Genomic DNA, 17,553 nt, shown 5'->3' with positions numbered 1-17,553 from the left:
GTAAACCGAACAACCCAATAGAGTTACCTTATTTATACAGAGATGAAGTCAGAGACCAAATAAATTGTCAACTTCTTGGGGTGACTACCTTGTTTTTCTGGATTCCTCCTTGGGCTCACCTTGGCACACAACTCGCTGGTCCAATCAGGCCAGTTTGGAACAGACAGCTAAGTGTTTGCTGTTGACAAAACAAGCCTAGTTGTGGGGTAATCCATCAGAGGATAAAAGGGCCCGTGTATCCCAGCTTCCACAGAAGTCACCTTCCTTGGAGCAAGGCACCATGACCAGCCAGTCTCAGGGGATCCAACAGCTCCTGCAGGCAGAGAAAAGGGCCAAGGACAAGCTGGAGGAAGCAAAGAAGAGTAAGTGTCCCCTGTGAGGGGTTGGTTGGAAACTACAGAGGAATGAAGGAGAGGGCGGTGGGCTTCTTTTTCAGGCAGACCTGCATTTAAAGTGCGACTTCACCACTTCCCTATGAAAGCTTAAGACAGTCTCAGGGACCACCCAGCCACCTGTTCCACACTGCCACCCAGGGATGGGACTCTGTTAGTGTGGATGTTTTTGAAAGGCCGTGTTATAAGAGTACAACTCCAGGTTAATAAGGTTAGGGATGTGGACTTAACCCTGCCTCTGCATCTTCTCTCACCCCCAAACCTCAGTTTGCACAATACTGGGAAATGACTAAGAGACAAGCAACTTTCAGTTCACATTCATCACTAGACAGTAACCAGAGCAAATTACCGATGCTTTCTTACCAGCCATTTACAGTTTCATTAAATTGGGATAAATTTTAATAGCTTGTTCTCCCTCTCTGGGTAGCTTTTACATCCTAACATTTTTAACTATGTTTCTATTTTATTCTCCTTCTTACCATACATCTTAATCATACATCTGTGTGGTTGCACGTAAGTGTCTTCAATAAACGTGTTTTCTTCCTCCTCTCATTGACTTTCACAGTATCTATAAGGCGTTATTAACATTATTCCTATTTTATGAGTGCAAAAAAATTAGGATATATGATTTGCTCAATATTTTAAAAATTGAGAATATAGTGTCAGCGGCCATGCTGTCTTTATTTTGTTTACTCTTTCATAACAATCTTTGTGGAAAGAGAGGAGATGACACTACGTGGCATTTTACAGCATACTCAGGGTCACACAGACGAGGGTTGGCTCGGGTCCGAGTCTGCAGACAGCTCTAAATGATGCAGAACTGAAAGTCTGCATAATTTTTCTACAAGACCTACTTCCTGAACCCTGGTTCCCTCAGTCAAGATTTATGTTTTTCCAGGATTTTAGCTAATGGCATTTGCTATCTAATGTATACCAATCTGAAGAGCCATTCATCTTCATCATGAATTTTTCTGCTGTGTCTGCAAATAGCTTCAAAATCCGACGCGGAGGGACCTACTATGTCTCTAAACTGTTGCTTATGGAACTTTCTGGAAGACAGAAAGGAAGCAGGTAGGCAGTGTTGGTTCGATCCTCCGATATGAACAGTGGCAGTAAAGACATTTCCCGTCTTTAGGGTGAACTGGTTTCTGAACACTCACCCATGTGACCCCTAACCACTGAAGTGAAGACTCTAGTGGGGATGACAGCAAAGGCAGGGAAGGAGGAAGTGCTGTGAAACCATTGCTGACATCTCTACATCCTCCTATGACAAAACCATGCTTGCAAGCACAAGAGGGCACGAATGCAGTAATTCTGCAGAAAGCCAAACGGTCTGGAACCTACCAAGTTAAGCAGTCTAGAAAATTCGCATGTCCTGAATTCAAATTACTCTACTCACATTTAAAACATTTAGAAAATCAAAATATTATAAGATACAAAGGTTATGTTGTTTATGCTTCAAGGATGTACTGGACACATGCCTGACCAATATTTTTCTGTGATTCCAATAAATCTAGCCACCTCACTCTCTATTAAAAGTGTTTAAAGAAGAAATGTCACTAATTATGCAAGTTGCTGATGGGTGAGCGCCACTGAGGGCATTGTGCTTTTGAGTTCATAATGAGGATAGATAAAGCCCAACTTCCTTCTCTTTCCACAGTGAACATGCTGACCTTGGGTAACTACTTCTCAGAAATCATATTAAAATAGATATTTTATTATCTGTGCTCCAAACAGCCATTTTATTACCTGACAGCTTTGTATATCTCTGTGTATGTGTGTGTATACACAAATTTATTTTATATACTATCTCTTAGCTCATGAATATCTGAGCCAATAATCAACTAATAGTTAATAATAATGAACTAATCAGCCTATAATAGTAAATAGTTCAATTTTTAAAACATTTGAAAAACGTTCTTGCCCTCAGCACTGGTGAGCTAAGATTTGCAAGGCGTGTCAGTGTGTCCTCTTTGTGTCTGGAAGAGGCCTGGGCTCAGTTTGCACCCAACATGGTTTTCCCTCTCTCTGTCAACAGGTGGCAGTTTCTGGACAGCAATACCCACCTTACACAGTTTTTATGTGATCTGTGGCAAAGAGAAATGCCACTTTATACACTTGGTATGTTGACCCTCCTCTCAACCCCTCCAGTTGGCTGAGAGTGTTTGTGGTGCTCACTAGTTCTAAGCCCTGCTGATGTAGGCTCATGAGTAGACTTGCATTCTTCCTTATTGAATGGCTTGGTGAGCTAAATGCTAAGTGAATGCCGATTCCAAAGAGGCAAAGGATCAACAGACACATATAGCCACCATATTAACAAACGCATAGACTTCTTTTGTTTTCATAAAATTGTTCACCTGAAAATGTGATCTATAGGAAGAATAGAAATTCGGAGTAAGGGTAATAATAGATCACCTTCTGTTTCTTAAATCCATTTATTCGAAAGCCATAATCTCGGGAAGTTACATCAGTGAGGTGGGTGAGTAACCACTTACAAGACTGTAACAGAGACGAGAGAGGGAAGGAGGGAGGGAGGGGGGAGTAAGAAATACAGACCCTCCTACAAAGAAAAGTAATTAGCATAGTTTGCTGTTTTAGGAAAACCCAAGAGCAAAGAGGTGGTGGTGTGTATATGTTATACTGGAAAAATCTTACCTAGTCCATTAAGGAGGGCTGCCTGAGATCCAATCAGAGCTGTTACTTAATAGAATGCATGAACACTTGGAGGGGGACAGATAAAGGACTGTGGAAACAATGCACCAGCAGGGATTCTCCCAAAGTTGGTGAGACCTGTAGCAGCCAGCTCTCAAGGCCCTCACTGGTGACCAGAGATGGTCTGAGGAGAGCAGGTGGGGCTGCAGAGTAGGTGGAAAAGCCTGGTTATGAGGCAACAGAGAAGAAAACCCATCCACTCGAGCAAAACATCCGTGTTTCTTCATAGAAATTATTTTGCAGCTCTGAGCTTCAGTCGTTAAAAATAATAGACATTGTAAGGCTAAATTTGTCTCTATAATCTGACTAGTAACCAAAATATTTGAAGAAGAAAATTCTGTGTGTGACTATAGACTAAATATATGGTATTACTGTTCTTAACACCCAGTCATAAGGTGTAGTGATAATATGATGTGATTATGTTCTTCGGACTCTTTTGAGGAGCCCGCCACCCAGCTCCCAATGAAACACACACGGAGGCTTATTCTTAGTTATAACCATGACGTTGGCTTAGCTTGTTTCTTGCCAACTTTTCTTAATTTAAATTATCCTGTCTACCTTTTGGCTCTGGGCTCTTCCTTTTCTTTTACTTCTGTGAATCTTACTCTTACTCCATAGATTGCTGTGCAGCTGGATGGCTGGCACCTAATGCCCTCCTCCTTCTCTGCTCCTTCTCCAAACCCCTTCTCCCAATTTTCTCCTCCCAGTATTTTCTCTGCCTGCCAGCCCCGCCTGTCCTTTCTCCTGCCTCGCTATTGGCCATTCAGATCTTGAGTAGATCGTCAGGTGGTCGAGACAGACACAGTATCACAGCTTCACAGAGTTAATCAAACGCAACATCAACAAAAGTAACACACCTTAAAGTAATATTTCCACAGTAAGACCCCCCACACACACACCTTCACAACTGCGAATCATCATGGCGCTCCTCAGGGGACTGACATGCTTACTGTACTTTGTCGTACGTGGAGTCAGCATTCTCTCTGTATGTTCTTCATTAATCAAAACAGAAGCAGTATGTTGCTCCAAGACAAGCTACCTTTTGACAAGGGGACATCATCGATTTGCCCAGGAAGTCCAGATCTGGGCACTGAGCTGAGGCTTGCTTTGCTCAGAATTAAATTAGAAACTCAAGGTATCAGCATTGACATGAGTGCAGGAGACTTGTTCTTCTCTGAACTACATGGTGTTTGGTGAGGTTTTCTCTCTTGCAAATGAGAATCTCCAGAGTTGCATGTGGGGATTGTTCTTTTGAAATGTTCGCATGTGTGAAGCTCAACATCATACAAAGAGCCTGTATGTTTAAACCATCTTATAGCATAACAAACACTTCAGTCACCTTCTTTTTAAGCTAGAGAGAATGGGTGATGTTCTCCGTTAAAAGTATAAACTGCATCATAGGATGCACACCAAAAACTATGATAATTTAAATATTCACATCGGGATATGAGAAATACTGAACAAGCAAGAAGTTGAAAACTTCCCTGGAGCTACAGACGGTTAGAATGAGTAAAGGACACACCCCCTGGCTCTCTACCAAGCTCAGTCCTTTTTTCCTGGAGCTGCCCCGCCTGTTACAAATACAAACAACTTCTGCTTCTGAATGTCTTCATAGCCCCCAGCAGGTCACCCACTCACCTGACTGTGCCCACTTCCTCTGTCTCAGAATAGTTCCGTGAACAATACCACCTCATGACGTGGTCCTGAGTCACTGTGCCAGAAAAAGTGAGCTGATATTGCATTCTTATTCCTCCAAAGAGTAAGCGGGATTGCCTTGCAAAGAGCACCAAGGTGCTGATCTTCATGAGCAGGATCTTCTGTCCTCTGCGTTTACCACTGAATCATTTTGATGAAAACCGTACTCAGGAAACAGCCCTGCTTTCGCCTTAGCCAACATCAGCTCACACAGTTCTTCGGGGTTGTTCTTGTGGGTCTGTCACCTGTCTGTGCTTGGAAGGCAACAAATCACTCATTTGTTTCCAAATCTGAAGAGAATCAGGTTATTTGAACAAGCTCCCTTTTTTTAAATAAAATCTTCACTCTGCAGCTAGGTATTTTGGTTTATGATTACACGACTTTTAATAAAATAAAATAAAAACCTTTTATAAAATTTCATGGCCCCGTCTTCTATACTTTGCAGGCCTGTAAATATGGCTCCTTGCTTTATAGTCCACTGAGTAACAGAGTATTTGTTGAGTGTATTGTGCTCTCCCAGCTCTGAGTGGGTCATATAAAGCTACAGAACATTTGTATCTAGTCACAGCATTTGCTTATATTTAATCCAATATTTATGCACTTAATAATTTTAAAGCGGAAAATACAACCAAAAGAACAGTACATTGAGACATCGAGGACCATAGATGCTAACGGAAAGAATCAGATGCAGCCTTGGTACGATCATGGTCACCAAAGATGGTGTTCTTTGTTTTGTTTCTCTTCTTAGGGACTTGTTTATTTTTCATTGTTTTTTTAACAATCGTGAAAAATAATAACATCCTTTAAAGCAAGAAGGGTTTATTATCATATTAATGAGGCCCCCAAACCAAGAATGTTTTTCTAGGTAGAATAACTCTTCCTTAGCACACCATACTTCCTACATACCTACCTCAGGCCTCATTGTGCTGGTGTCCCTTCTACAGGGATGAGGCTTTTCCTTGTGGAAAAACTGTGGGACCACTTGTCTTATTCCTATGCTCGCTTGCCATTTCATCCACGAAACCTCGTCTATATTAACCGCAACCTGTCACAATTTCTCTCTACCCTTAGGTTCCTTTATTCTCCATGTGCTCAACAGCGCTGTCACGTTATGTGACATATTGCCTACTCTCTGTCTTCTGGGTTGCCTTTGGAACACAGACTGACAACAAGGTTTGTGACCTACCAATGCTTTACCTGGAGATCTAGACTAGTGCATGACACCCTAGATATTCAGCCACACCATTTGACCGGGTGACTCACTCCAATTCCCTACAGTGTGTACACTGTTAGTCCTATCCTTCTCTCTCTTTTCTTTTTCCTTACTTATCTACCATATGCCATGATTTGAAGATTAAATGTTGGTATTTCCCCATGTTAAAACCATAGCCCTAGCCAGGTGGTGGTGGTGCACACCTTTAATCCCAGAACCCGGGAGGCTGAGGTAGATAGACCTCTGTGAGTCTGAATCCAGCCTGGTCTACAAGAGCTACAGGACGGGTTCCAAAGCTACAGAGAAACACAGTCTCAAAAAAAAAAAAAAAAAAAAAAAAAAAAAAAAAAAAAAAAAAAAAAAAACAAAAAAAAACATAGCCCTCTCTTCACCCCATATACTCTCCTTTGATTTCAGCCCGAATATCATTGCCTCAACTAGCACATACAAACACGGGTATGACTGACATGCAAATCTTCTCCCCTTCTACTCTTTCCTCCCGAGATGCAGACTTTGCTGTCCAACTATATTCTGAGTATCAGTCCTTGGATATCCTCAGGGACACCTTCAGAAGGCTCCCTGTGACATCCCAGGACCTGTCCTCACATCAGTGTGTCTTACTAAAAGTAGTCAGAACCATTACACTGCTGCATTTTGCTTAGCACTTGCTTAATATTATTTGCTAACATCCAAGATGGCTCTATGTAGTAGATGATTACTTCTGTCTAGATGAGAACAGAGACTCAGAAATTCTAAGTGACTGGCTCATAGTTTCAATTTTTTTGTGCTGTCTTTTGTATGATATTCACTATGTAATTCTTATTTCTTGCTAAGCTGATAAAAAGAAACCCCAATTTTCCGCTTACAGAAAATAACAGTACCAGCAACAGAGAGTTGGCTTGGTGCCTTCCGTTCTTATTTGGATCAGAGGACACACAGTCCGTTGGCCTGCCCTAGGCCCGCCCTAGGCCTGCCACTAAGGCGTCTGCCTCTCAGCATTGCCTTCCATCTTCTACCCCAAACCACTTTTAACTAGCCCAGGTTAATTCTTTTTTATTCTTTCCCCAAACATCAGAAGATCACTCCAAATACTTCTACCTCCCTTTTCTGCTTCAGAAAAGAGCATTACAGACGACCTCTAAGTAATGATCGATTAAATGCAGACCAGGTATGTCTGCATAGCTGGTCATACATGTAAAATTGGCTGACTTTATTCAGGTGATGTTATTTACAATGTCTCTCAAATTATCTTAGAACTGCCCTTTTGTTCTTTTCCAACTCCCATATTTCCAGTTCCCAACTGCCTGTCCATCCTTACAGCTGCCCAGGGTCCCGCCACAGTTATTCTGAAGCTCTCCCAACAATCTTCTTGTAGCCCATGATGGAGCTGTCTTTTTAGACCCCTGACTGATTCATGTGAGCCTAAAGATACAGGATGATGGACTGAGGTTAGGGATAAGTCCCTATGTTCCATAAGCTGAAGGTTAGAAGTTTCGCTCTTAAAATCTGATTTTTCAATGTTTGCAGAGCAGATAAAAATAGTGTCTATGTGTTATTATTTTTCCTAGTAGGATCTTGTATATTATTTAAGAATGCTCTTCTTGGAAGCTGGGGCAGGATGTACATATTTTCAGACTATCTTGAATTAATACCACCTTTTCCAGGCAAGGACTACATGTGATATGCACTTGGTCGTTCTCTGTGTCTGGCTTTCTGCCTATTTATAGAGGAGGTAGTCAAAAATCATTGAACAAATAATGGGAGACTAAAGGATATCCATCCCTTCTGGAACTACTCTGTAGTATCCTTTTAAATATTACTTAAAATCGTGATGAATACAATGAATACATTTTCTAAACCCAAAACCAGAACTCTTGGCTTTATAAGTCCACATAACCTTATAAGTACTATGAGTGCATAAAATCAAGTGTTATATAAAAATCCAGATTATCCCATGTAGTCACCCCTATGGTTGACACAGAATATATTGGGAATATACACCGATATGAATTTCTTTTGGTTCGCAGTAACTTTGTTTTAATGCTTAAGAAATCGGCATATTTTCAGATGTTGGCACTCTTCCCAAGCACAGAGAGCCGTGAGCTAGAAGTTAATATGAGTGGATTTGATGCACGCATTTCGCTTCACCTCCAACGAAACCACCGGCTTTAGGCTTCCATTTCTTCCACTGGGTTAAATCAGGAATAGCATGTGCAGGCTCTCACACAGCGGCAGCTGCTGAGTCTACCCGGAAAATTGCTGTGCCAGCAGTGATTTCCCGCGGCTCTCCTCTGTAATTGAATGAGAACCAGCAGGTGACTGGTGCCATGACAGAGGAATCACAGACAGGCTCCAAGCTTGTCACTGTGTGGTGGAACCTCTTAGGCAGTGCTGGATTCTGCTCAGGGGTAGGGCACACACAGCCTTTCCTTTTGTTATATATATTTTTTTTAAAAAAAATGTACTAGAGTCATAACTTTGAAATAAGTCTTTTTTTATGGGATTAAGGTGGGGGAAAAAGATGTTTTACCCCATTCATTTTGTGAGGTGACTATGTATACAAGTCATTATCACTAAGAAAATACCAAGGTATTTTGTGTTTTTGTCTTGATGTTAATGACAAGATGTGACAAGAGAACCTCTGTGAATAGGGTGTGTTTATTGCCAGGAAATACATAGAGCCACAAAGTCCTGAAGCATCCGAGTATACAATTGGCAGCAAGCATTAAGTACATAGGCAGAAGGAAAGCCTTACTGTTAGTGTTGCATTAAGCTTTAAAGCATCATGACAGTGGTAGATTCCATCAGACTTTGTCTTTCAAGAAAGCGAATATAAAGCTAATCATTATTCTGAACAAGCGTTACCTAGTCCCACCCAACTGAATCTGTCTTTATCCTAAACACATTTTCAGTGACTACTGAAACAACTCGTGCCCAGCCAGGAGAGAAATTTAGAAGCAATCTGCACCTGGCACAAATGCTACAAAGATACAGGTGACAGATAAATGTTTATATCAAGACATTTTCTGCTTGTTGTTCCAGTGAGGTGATTCAAGAGGTAAAGGCTCTTACATGGAGGACTGGATTTGAGTTTGAGCCCACAGAAAGATGTAAGAAAAGAACGCACTCTGCAGAGTGAGTGGTCTTCTGATGTCCACACATGTCTTGGCATGAGCACACACTGTCATATCCACCTACGTACACACACGTACACACATGCACACACGAGTAACAATAGTAATATTGATAATTTAAAATGCTTTAAATCCCTTCTTGCTACTTGGTGAGAATTACTTATCTAGTTCGAACTCTGTACAGTTTCACACTTAACAAAATTTGTAGCTTAAACTTGAGACTTGATCAGAACATAAACAGTTCAAACAAGCCAAGAATACAGTGCCTTAAATGACAGTGAATGGCAATAGATTGCAGGAGAAGAAATAATAAGGTTAAGAGTTTATCTTTAAAGTTTCAATGCTATAGAGTATTCGTGCCTCTCCCCTAGCAAGTGGAGGCTGGGGAGCAACCACTATGATCAGACTGTCCTCAATACCTCTTGTGCTTGACTAATGATCCCGAGCGTTGTGTTTGTTTAAGACTTTCATCTTACCTTGTCTTGTGGCTTAAGGCTTACACCTTTGCTCTTAATAAAAAGAAAGGGGGTACTTAGCTAAATCTCCCAACCATTAAAAACAATTGGTTTTACAGCCTCTTTCAAGTCCCTCTCAGAGAAAGCTACTATAAGAAAAGCTACTTTGATGTGTTGTGGGGCTTAATCAGACATTCTAGAGCAGCAAATGGGAAAGGAAAAAAATCCCAATAAAATGCCTTAAAAATTGAAAGTCATTTGATAGAGTCTGAGCTGCAGTCTGCAGCGATTTTGGAGGTCTGCCAGCACTAAATAGAATCCAGTTGGTGTGGACTGAAGGATGCCTGGCAACCAGTCAGGACAGAAAAATCGGACCAAATCATGTCTTTTTTGAGTAAGTGGCAGCCGAAAGCTGTTCCCTGACTGAGACTACTGTGAGTCTATGGGTAGATAATTTATTTTAACATGTAAGTGACATCTAAGTGTGAAAGAAAGTTGTTACATGTTGCTCTAAAGGACCCAATTGACGGAAAGAAAAGAAAAAAAATTGAATATTATTTTAATGAGGTTGGACATAGTAGAAATATATATGGGGGAGTATATAAATATGGGATATATATGTATGTGTGTATGAGCAGGAATGCATCAATGTGCTTTAAAATGAAAGTCATTTGCTGGGAGCAAAATTAGTATTCTTTAGAAGATAAATTACATTTAATAGTTAAGCTATATCTCCAGCCCAAATATTTATTTTTATTATTTTTACAATGCATTAATGTGTGTATGCCTGTGCACATGATGTGCACACTCACGGAGTTACAGGCGGTTCTGAGCCACTAGAGATGGTAGCTGGGCGTTGCCCTACAAGAGCAGTGCTAGCTCTTAGCTGAATGCTTCTGGGGTGGTGGTGCACATCTGTAATCCCAACACTCAGGTGGCAGAGGAAGGCAGATCTCTGTGAGTTTGAGGCCATTCTGGTCTACAAAGTAAGTCCCAGGCCAGGTAGGACTACATAGTGAGACCTTGTATCAAAAGAAAAAAAGTGTTTTTCAATCATTTGCAATGCTGTAAGTGGTAAAAAAGAAATCTGTTGTTTCTGCTGCTGTGAATTCTCAGGGAAAGGGAGGCGACTGAAGCAAGCTAAGGAAGAAGCTGTGGCCGAGACTGACCAGTACAGACTGCAGATGGAGAAGGAGTTCCACCTGAAGCAGTCCAAGGTGAGCAAGCCGCCATCGCTGACTTCCCGGTGCTTGGATCAGGGGTTCCTGCATGTAAGGATTGAGGCAGAAGACTAGAACAATCTGCAGGGATTAAGTGGACACAGTCTAGCCGAGGTTGAACATAGAAGCAAATCTTAAACAAATGAGTTAGTAATTTCTCTTTCATGCATTTTTTGACATATAAGAAGGCCACTTGGCTTGTCTAATGTTTAGTGGGTATTCACGTCCATATCATCAAATAGACATCTGGAAGGATCAGTTGAAGTATTCTTACCGCAGGAATGCATGTTTTGTGGATTGATTTTAAATAACAGGGTCTGTGACTGATGTTCAGGCTAAGATGCAGAATGAATTTGTTAGGTCAGCTCTCCTTCAGCAGATACATGTAAATACCCCCCCTAGCTCTCTGGTGCAGCACACAACTGGTTAATTCCGGTCTCAGGAGATGGAAGTAAGAGGCTGGAGCTCATGGTATCCTGACCCTGTTTCAAAAGCTAAGAAAGCCCCTGGGATTTTCTCATTATTCCTTGCAAGCAGATGCAATAATTCAGCGATTTTTCATTTAAATACAAAAAAAGCCTAGCTTTAAAATATGCTGTTGTTTTTTTAAGTGTATGAAGTTTGTAGTAAAAGGTAAGTACGTGATGGGACTGGAGAGATGGCTCAATATTCAAGACTCTTCCTGCCCTTCCAGAGGGCCTGGCTTCAATTCCCAGCATTCATATCTGGCAGTTCAAACCACTGGCAACTTCAGCTCCAGGAGATCCAACACGTTGTTCTGGCCTCTGCATGTATATGCACATACGCAAATAAGTAAATAACAACAAAATAATAAAAAATAAGAGCATGATATTTTCAGAAAGGCCACCATGTCATGTTGCAAATAGGTCTAAAAAAAAGCATTAAGCTCTATTTATCAAAGCTGAGTTTATGTAATACACTTTGCCCCATTAAAATATAAATATAATATTATTCAGAAGGCTGCCACTGCAAAATGAAGCACAAAAGTTTAAAATTCACTTACAGCTATTTTTTAAAAAATGAGAAATACATAAAAACTCACAGAGATTCAAAAATTGAACACAGTGGTCAAAATTTTAAAAATCTTTCCTCAATAAGTTTTTTGTTCAAATAATTTTCCTTGTTAGTCTAAGAATATACTCAGCTATATTCTTAGAGTGTTTTCCTAGCAGGAGTTAGGCCCTGAGCTCAATTCTCAGCACACGCACACACGCATGCGCGCACACGTGTACATCTTTGCATACAGTGGATCAGTCAGAAAAATTAATTTTTCCTATCAGTGTTTAGAAACCAAAATTCTAAATTCTTTCTTAACCACACATGTAAATATAGCCCTCGTGGTTGGTTCTTATATTCTCTGTACATTTTTAAACTTTTCTTTTCTAATTGTCCTGACTTTTTTCTTCCCAGGGAAACAAAGAACCCCAATTATGCAGGGGCTTCATTCATTCCATTCTTGGGCTTCGTAGCCCTCTTCAGTTTTGGCATTCCCATCTTTCTTTATCCATGGTCAATGTTGGCCTTTTTTTCATACACTCAATCTAAAAAACTCTTTTAAAAATAAAGTAAAACAAATTTTCTTTGATTTTTTGCATAGCATTCATCACTGTATGATATAGTATATATTTGCATTTATTGTGGTTGTCCACCATTCTTTCTCAACCATAAGTCTAAGAAATTGTGGATTCTTTGTTGTGTTCTTTTGCTTCCCTTGATTTCCCACTACTGCTCCATAGTGGATATTCAATAGACCCTCACTGAACTAACAAATCAGTAAGCATTTCCCTGTGTCCTTATCCTTGCTAACTAAGCCCGTCATAAGAATGACACACTAGAACAGAGGATGGCCTTCGTCAACTACAGCCAGCTTTGGCTGTCTTCTGTAGGTGCTCCCCAAATGACCGCTACATCTCATTGTTAAGTAAAAACAAAACTGACTATAAGTTTAGAAAGTGCTTGCTTTGAAGCTCGTTGAGTCTCTTTTCCTGGGAAGGAGTCAATTCCATGTAACCCCGACTGGAAGTCTGCTCTCTGCTTTGGACAATAATCAAAACTCCTCATCACCCAAGCCAGTTTACAGTCCAGTGATCAAAGGCGCACGTATGGAAGTAGCGAGAGCCTGTGCTACGTCAAGCATTGTAGAAACCCATCGTTGCAGATCTTCCTTGGCATGGTCCCCTGGGGTCAGCACCTTGTTCTACCCCTTCACCTGGAATATTTAAATTACAGAGGAAAGTATCAAGCGTTGAACACTCTTAACACCAGCATCAATGCAAGGCTATCAGAAAGGTCTGAAAATGGGCACACTGAAGGTCAGTAACAACACTCTTAGCCTACATGTATCAAGGCATGCTATGGAATGACCAACTTCCGTTTTTATAAAATGCCCCAAATGCTCAGGCTTTGGGCAATGTGAGCTCCAGAACAAGGGAACTGAGTTATTTGCAATACCTGGGGAGGCTCTCACTTGAGTAATATGTACTGAGCATAGGCAATATTTTGAAAAGTATTTTCCTTTCAATTTTTTTTTTACCACATAAGACTTTTAATTAAATCTTTGTTTCATTTTTTGGACTCCCACACTGGATTTAGAATTTAAAATATGCATGTTGTGGAACTGTTCTGGTAAGTAGTTCTCAAATATTTTTAAGCATGGAATTGACTCTGTGCACATGTACTTTTTACACACTCTGTTATCCTCATCCCTTTTAGGTAAGGTTGTCTTGGTTCTCAGGAGCTGTAGCTTCTCAAAACCACGTGCTTCGATTTTATTTATTCTCCTGGTGTCTAGAATATAAACAGAGAAGAAGTTGAACCCAACATCTGAGGTTGTGTTTTCATGTCAAGCATAGGAACCAGAAAGGTTCTAGACTCTAGAGTCAAAGTGACCTAAGAACTCTACAACAGAAGTCACTGATGGATACCTGGGGTTGCATCAAATGCACAGCTTCTAAAACAGAAAAGAGGCAGAAACCCTCATTAGCGATCCTAAATGGATCCATGTTTAGGAAGGATCAAGTAGGGGTGTAGCTTAGTTGTTAGAGTGTCTACATCATATGCATGCAGCCCTGTGTTGAATCCACAGAACCCACAGGTGGAGCATAGTGATGCAGGGGCTGTAATTCCAGCTCTAAAGAGGAGGAGGTCAGAGGGCAAAGAGGTCAAGGTCATTATCAGCAACGGGGTGAGTTTGAGGCAAATGTGGGTCACATGAGAGCCATCCCCAAAAAGAAGAGGAGGGAGATAAGGAAGTAGAGGAGTAAGAAGAAGAGGAAGAGAAGGATGAGAGGCCGAGCTTAGAGAGATGAATTATGAGCGAACCGTTAACTTTCAGGAAAGAATGATTCTTCCAGTGTTTCGCTGCACCCTTCCTTTACATTGACCCTGTTCTTTGTTACATTATATTTCAGATAAATAATGACTTGATGATGCTAACAGGATGTGGGAAATGAAAGATGAAAGGAAGCATTGCTACATAAATAGCAATCAATAATATTTCAGTGTGTCTAAAATTGAAAGGTGACTAAATAAACAAGCATATTTTAACCTGAAATAAACCAGTTCATGCTAAAATTTTCAATTTTATACCTGATATTCTACATATTTCATAGATATATACATGTGAATTACCTTAGGCAACATGTTTTGTCTACATCTTCCTTAAAAAATATAATTTTTTGCTCTGTAAAATCAGGGAAACATGGGTTTAATGCTATCTTTCTACTCTACTTTCAAGGATTAGAATTCAGAAAATTAAATAACAGAGAATTAAATAATGGAAATTATTGCAAATGCTTTCAATTTGATGTAAAAAGCATTGCAATGCATAATAAAGATTAGAAACCTGAATGCAGTCTGTGGACGGAGCCCACTATGTTTTTAGGGATGTTCATCCTCCATAACCAGGGTCTTCGTAATCTTGTCTGTTCCCAGAAGAAAGAATTCTCTCTCTCTCTCTCTCTCTCTCTCTCTCTCTCTCTCTCTCACACACACACACACACACACACACACACACACACACACACACACCGTAGAACAACCATTAAAAATATGATGGCATTTATAAAATAATTCAACTATTTTCATCCGACATATGGTAAAATACATCTCATCTTCTGCTCTCATAGATAATGGGCTCTCAGAGCCACCTATCAGATGAAATAGAAGAGCAAACACTAGAGAAGATAAAAGAGTTGAACAGGAGCTACAACGCATGTATGGAGAATGTGATGAATCAGTTGCTGAGCATGGTGTGCAGCCTGCAAGCAGAAGTTCACGTGAACTACAGAGCCACCGACTGAACGCTCTTCATGCGTCCAAGCAGATAGTGGGGAGGACGCATTCTCTCACTATGAAGGGATGGGAATTGTGCACCTGAAGCTTACTGGACACCAACAAACTTTCATGTCACATGTCTCATGAATGGCACTGAATTAAAGAACAAATATCACTGTGTCGTCTCTCTTGGCAGTAGGTGTGCCTGGCATTTAATATGAAGCAAGTTAAAAAAGGGAGGAACTTGATTTTTGACACTTGAGCAGAGAACAATCACCACAGCCTTCTTAAGGTGTATTTTCACACTTCTTTTCGTTGGCTTAGGAGATGGTCTATTATTGATTTTTAAAAGGAGAACATAATTGTGATCCTTATAGACATCTAAAATAAATATGCCAAGACTTTAATTAATCAGTCAATGAGAAAAACCGTAAGATCTCATTATTAGTTCAAAAAAACCATTTCTAAGATCTTTGTGGGAACAGAGACAGAAAGAAATAATGTTACAGGTTGCCTTAGAAGAAATGGATTCCATCATTGTTATATTTACCTAACTACAAGCACCATAATGTTATTCTCTTTTAAGCACATTTTTGAAAAAAAAATCTGAAAACTTGATAATATGATAGTATAAGATACCTGGACAAGGGGCTGGAGAGATGGCTCAGTGGTTAAGAGCATTGCCTACTCTTCCAAAAGGTCCTGAGTTCAATTCCCGGCAACCACATGGTGGCTCACAACCATCTGTAATGAGGTCTGGTGCCCGCTTCTGGCCTGCAGACACACACACAGACAAAATATTGTATACATAATAGATAGATAGATAGATAGATAGATAGATAGATAGATAGATAGATAGATAGATAGATAGATACCTGGACAAATTTTTTAGTTTGTAAAGAAGTGAACCTTGAACATAATGAATTAGTATGCCCTTGTCGTGATCTCTGTATTAAATGAGCTGAATCCCTGAGAGCTGGGTACTTTGTCAGTTCAATGTATAAGTTACCTTAGTTCTAGGTGTAGAGGAAGTGGTAATTCCCTTCTCATAATAGCCATTAGAGCCTCAGAATTTTATAAGTTGCCTGGGAAAAGACGGCACCAGGACATCACCCTAGAATTGTGACACCTGGGTCCAGTCCCTTCACCTGCTGCAAAGCTCCCTCCCAGGAAGGCTTCTGAATACACACCACTGAGGATATTGGATGCTGGAAGTACTACATTTTGCTTTTGATTTTAGACAAGTTCTCCCTGTAGCTCTGTAAACCTGGTTTGCCTTCTGAGTCCTGGAATTAAGACATGCAGCATTACTTTCACTAGCACTGGATCCTCAAATACTATATGTAGACAAGTTTTCATTCCAGTGCAACCAGACGTTAGTAAACCTTATTATCATTTTACACATTTTAGATCTCAGAAACATTCAACTTTATATTCAAGTTTGATGAGCAGGAAGAAATTGAAATTCCATGTCATTCCTTACTTTTCCAACTTTATGAATAAGGAAAACCAATCCAGTTCGTTTCTAGGCTTTATGTGATAGATTTTTCCATTATAAGAAAAAAAAATAACTTATTCTTTAATAAACAGAAAAGTCCAAAACATTTCAAAGAAGCTGTCTCCATTGTCTCCATGTTGGGGAATTTCTTTTTCACCTCAGATTTGGAGGCCCCAATTATGGAGGTGGGGAGGGAGGAGAGAGAGAGCGGGGTAGATATATGAAGTGAGGAGAGCTGCCCCTTTGAAAAGCCATGAAGTGAACACCACTGAACATAGATTGTGGCTTGCCTTACATGGTGAGATTTAGTTTTCTGTCTCATCTCATGAAAACCAAAAAATTGATTCTCTCCATGTGGATGCTTAAGCACACTATTCTAAACACAAGCTAACAAATTTCTGAGCCTGCACAAGCTTGTTTGAGACCTAAGCACGTTAGGAGCACATCCACGTGTGCACACGATTTTCTCACGAGTGAGACAGTGTCCCATGGAAAAGGAAGAGATGAGAACAGGCTGTTGGCAAGCTGTGTCTGTACTGTGTGTGCCTGTTGCTCCACAAGTCCCACAGGCAAGCCGCCCACTGTCCCCATACCCAAGGTTTTTCCAGCCGAGAGAATTATGCAGAACTACCAATCTCTCCGAAGAACTTTACTATTTGATTCCAATTATGAAGCTATACTGTTTTTTTTAAGTGATATTAACTTCATGCAGCTTTCACTACTTGTAGTGTTTGCTAATTTCTCGACGCCCCCTGTCAATCTGAGATACTCTACTGCCAGAAGTGCTAACCCCAGCATCCTGGACTCTTAAGTAGCTCACATATTTTTATATTCAAAAACAGTTTCATATCTCTGTTACTGAATGACTCATTTCCCAGAACTCTCACATTCTCACAGATGGTACAGCGGCCAAGTTTTACTTTATTTGCATATGAAAG

General features: G+C 40.4%; 1 protein-coding gene across 1 annotated transcript; it reads left to right on the top strand.

Annotated features, from left to right (window-relative positions):
• Positions 1-280: 280 nt before the first annotated feature.
• On the top strand, positions 281-15,198 carry Atp6v1g3 (ATPase H+ transporting V1 subunit G3). Its single transcript, XM_050151653.1, has 3 exons — positions 281-366; positions 10,674-10,818; positions 14,970-15,198. The coding sequence occupies exons 1-3, from the start codon at positions 281-283 to the stop codon at positions 15,141-15,143; spliced, it is 405 nt and encodes a 134-aa protein (XP_050007610.1). The 3' UTR covers positions 15,144-15,198.
• Positions 15,199-17,553: the final 2,355 nt, after the last annotated feature.

Source organism: Alexandromys fortis, unplaced genomic scaffold (assembly GCF_014885135.2).
Source record: "Alexandromys fortis isolate MF-2015 unplaced genomic scaffold, M_Fortis_MF-2015_v1.1 scaffold_71, whole genome shotgun sequence".
Classification (NCBI taxonomy): domain Eukaryota; kingdom Metazoa; phylum Chordata; class Mammalia; order Rodentia; family Cricetidae; genus Alexandromys; species Alexandromys fortis.
The sequence above is the reverse complement of the archived record's forward strand: the minus strand, read 5'-3'. Positions and strand labels throughout refer to the sequence as shown.

Excerpts from the sequence above, each read along its gene's own strand:
- Atp6v1g3 (XM_050151653.1), top strand. The coding sequence starts at position 281 with ATGACCAGCCAGTCTCAGGGGATCCAACAGCTCCTGCAGGCAGAGAAA. Across the intron at positions 367-10,673 it reads GAGGAAGCAAAGAAGAGTAA|TGGTAAAAAAGAAATCTGTT; the intron begins GTGTCCCCTGTG and ends CAATGCTGTAAG. Across the intron at positions 10,819-14,969 it reads TCCACCTGAAGCAGTCCAAG|ATAATGGGCTCTCAGAGCCA; the intron begins GTGAGCAAGCCG and ends CTGCTCTCATAG.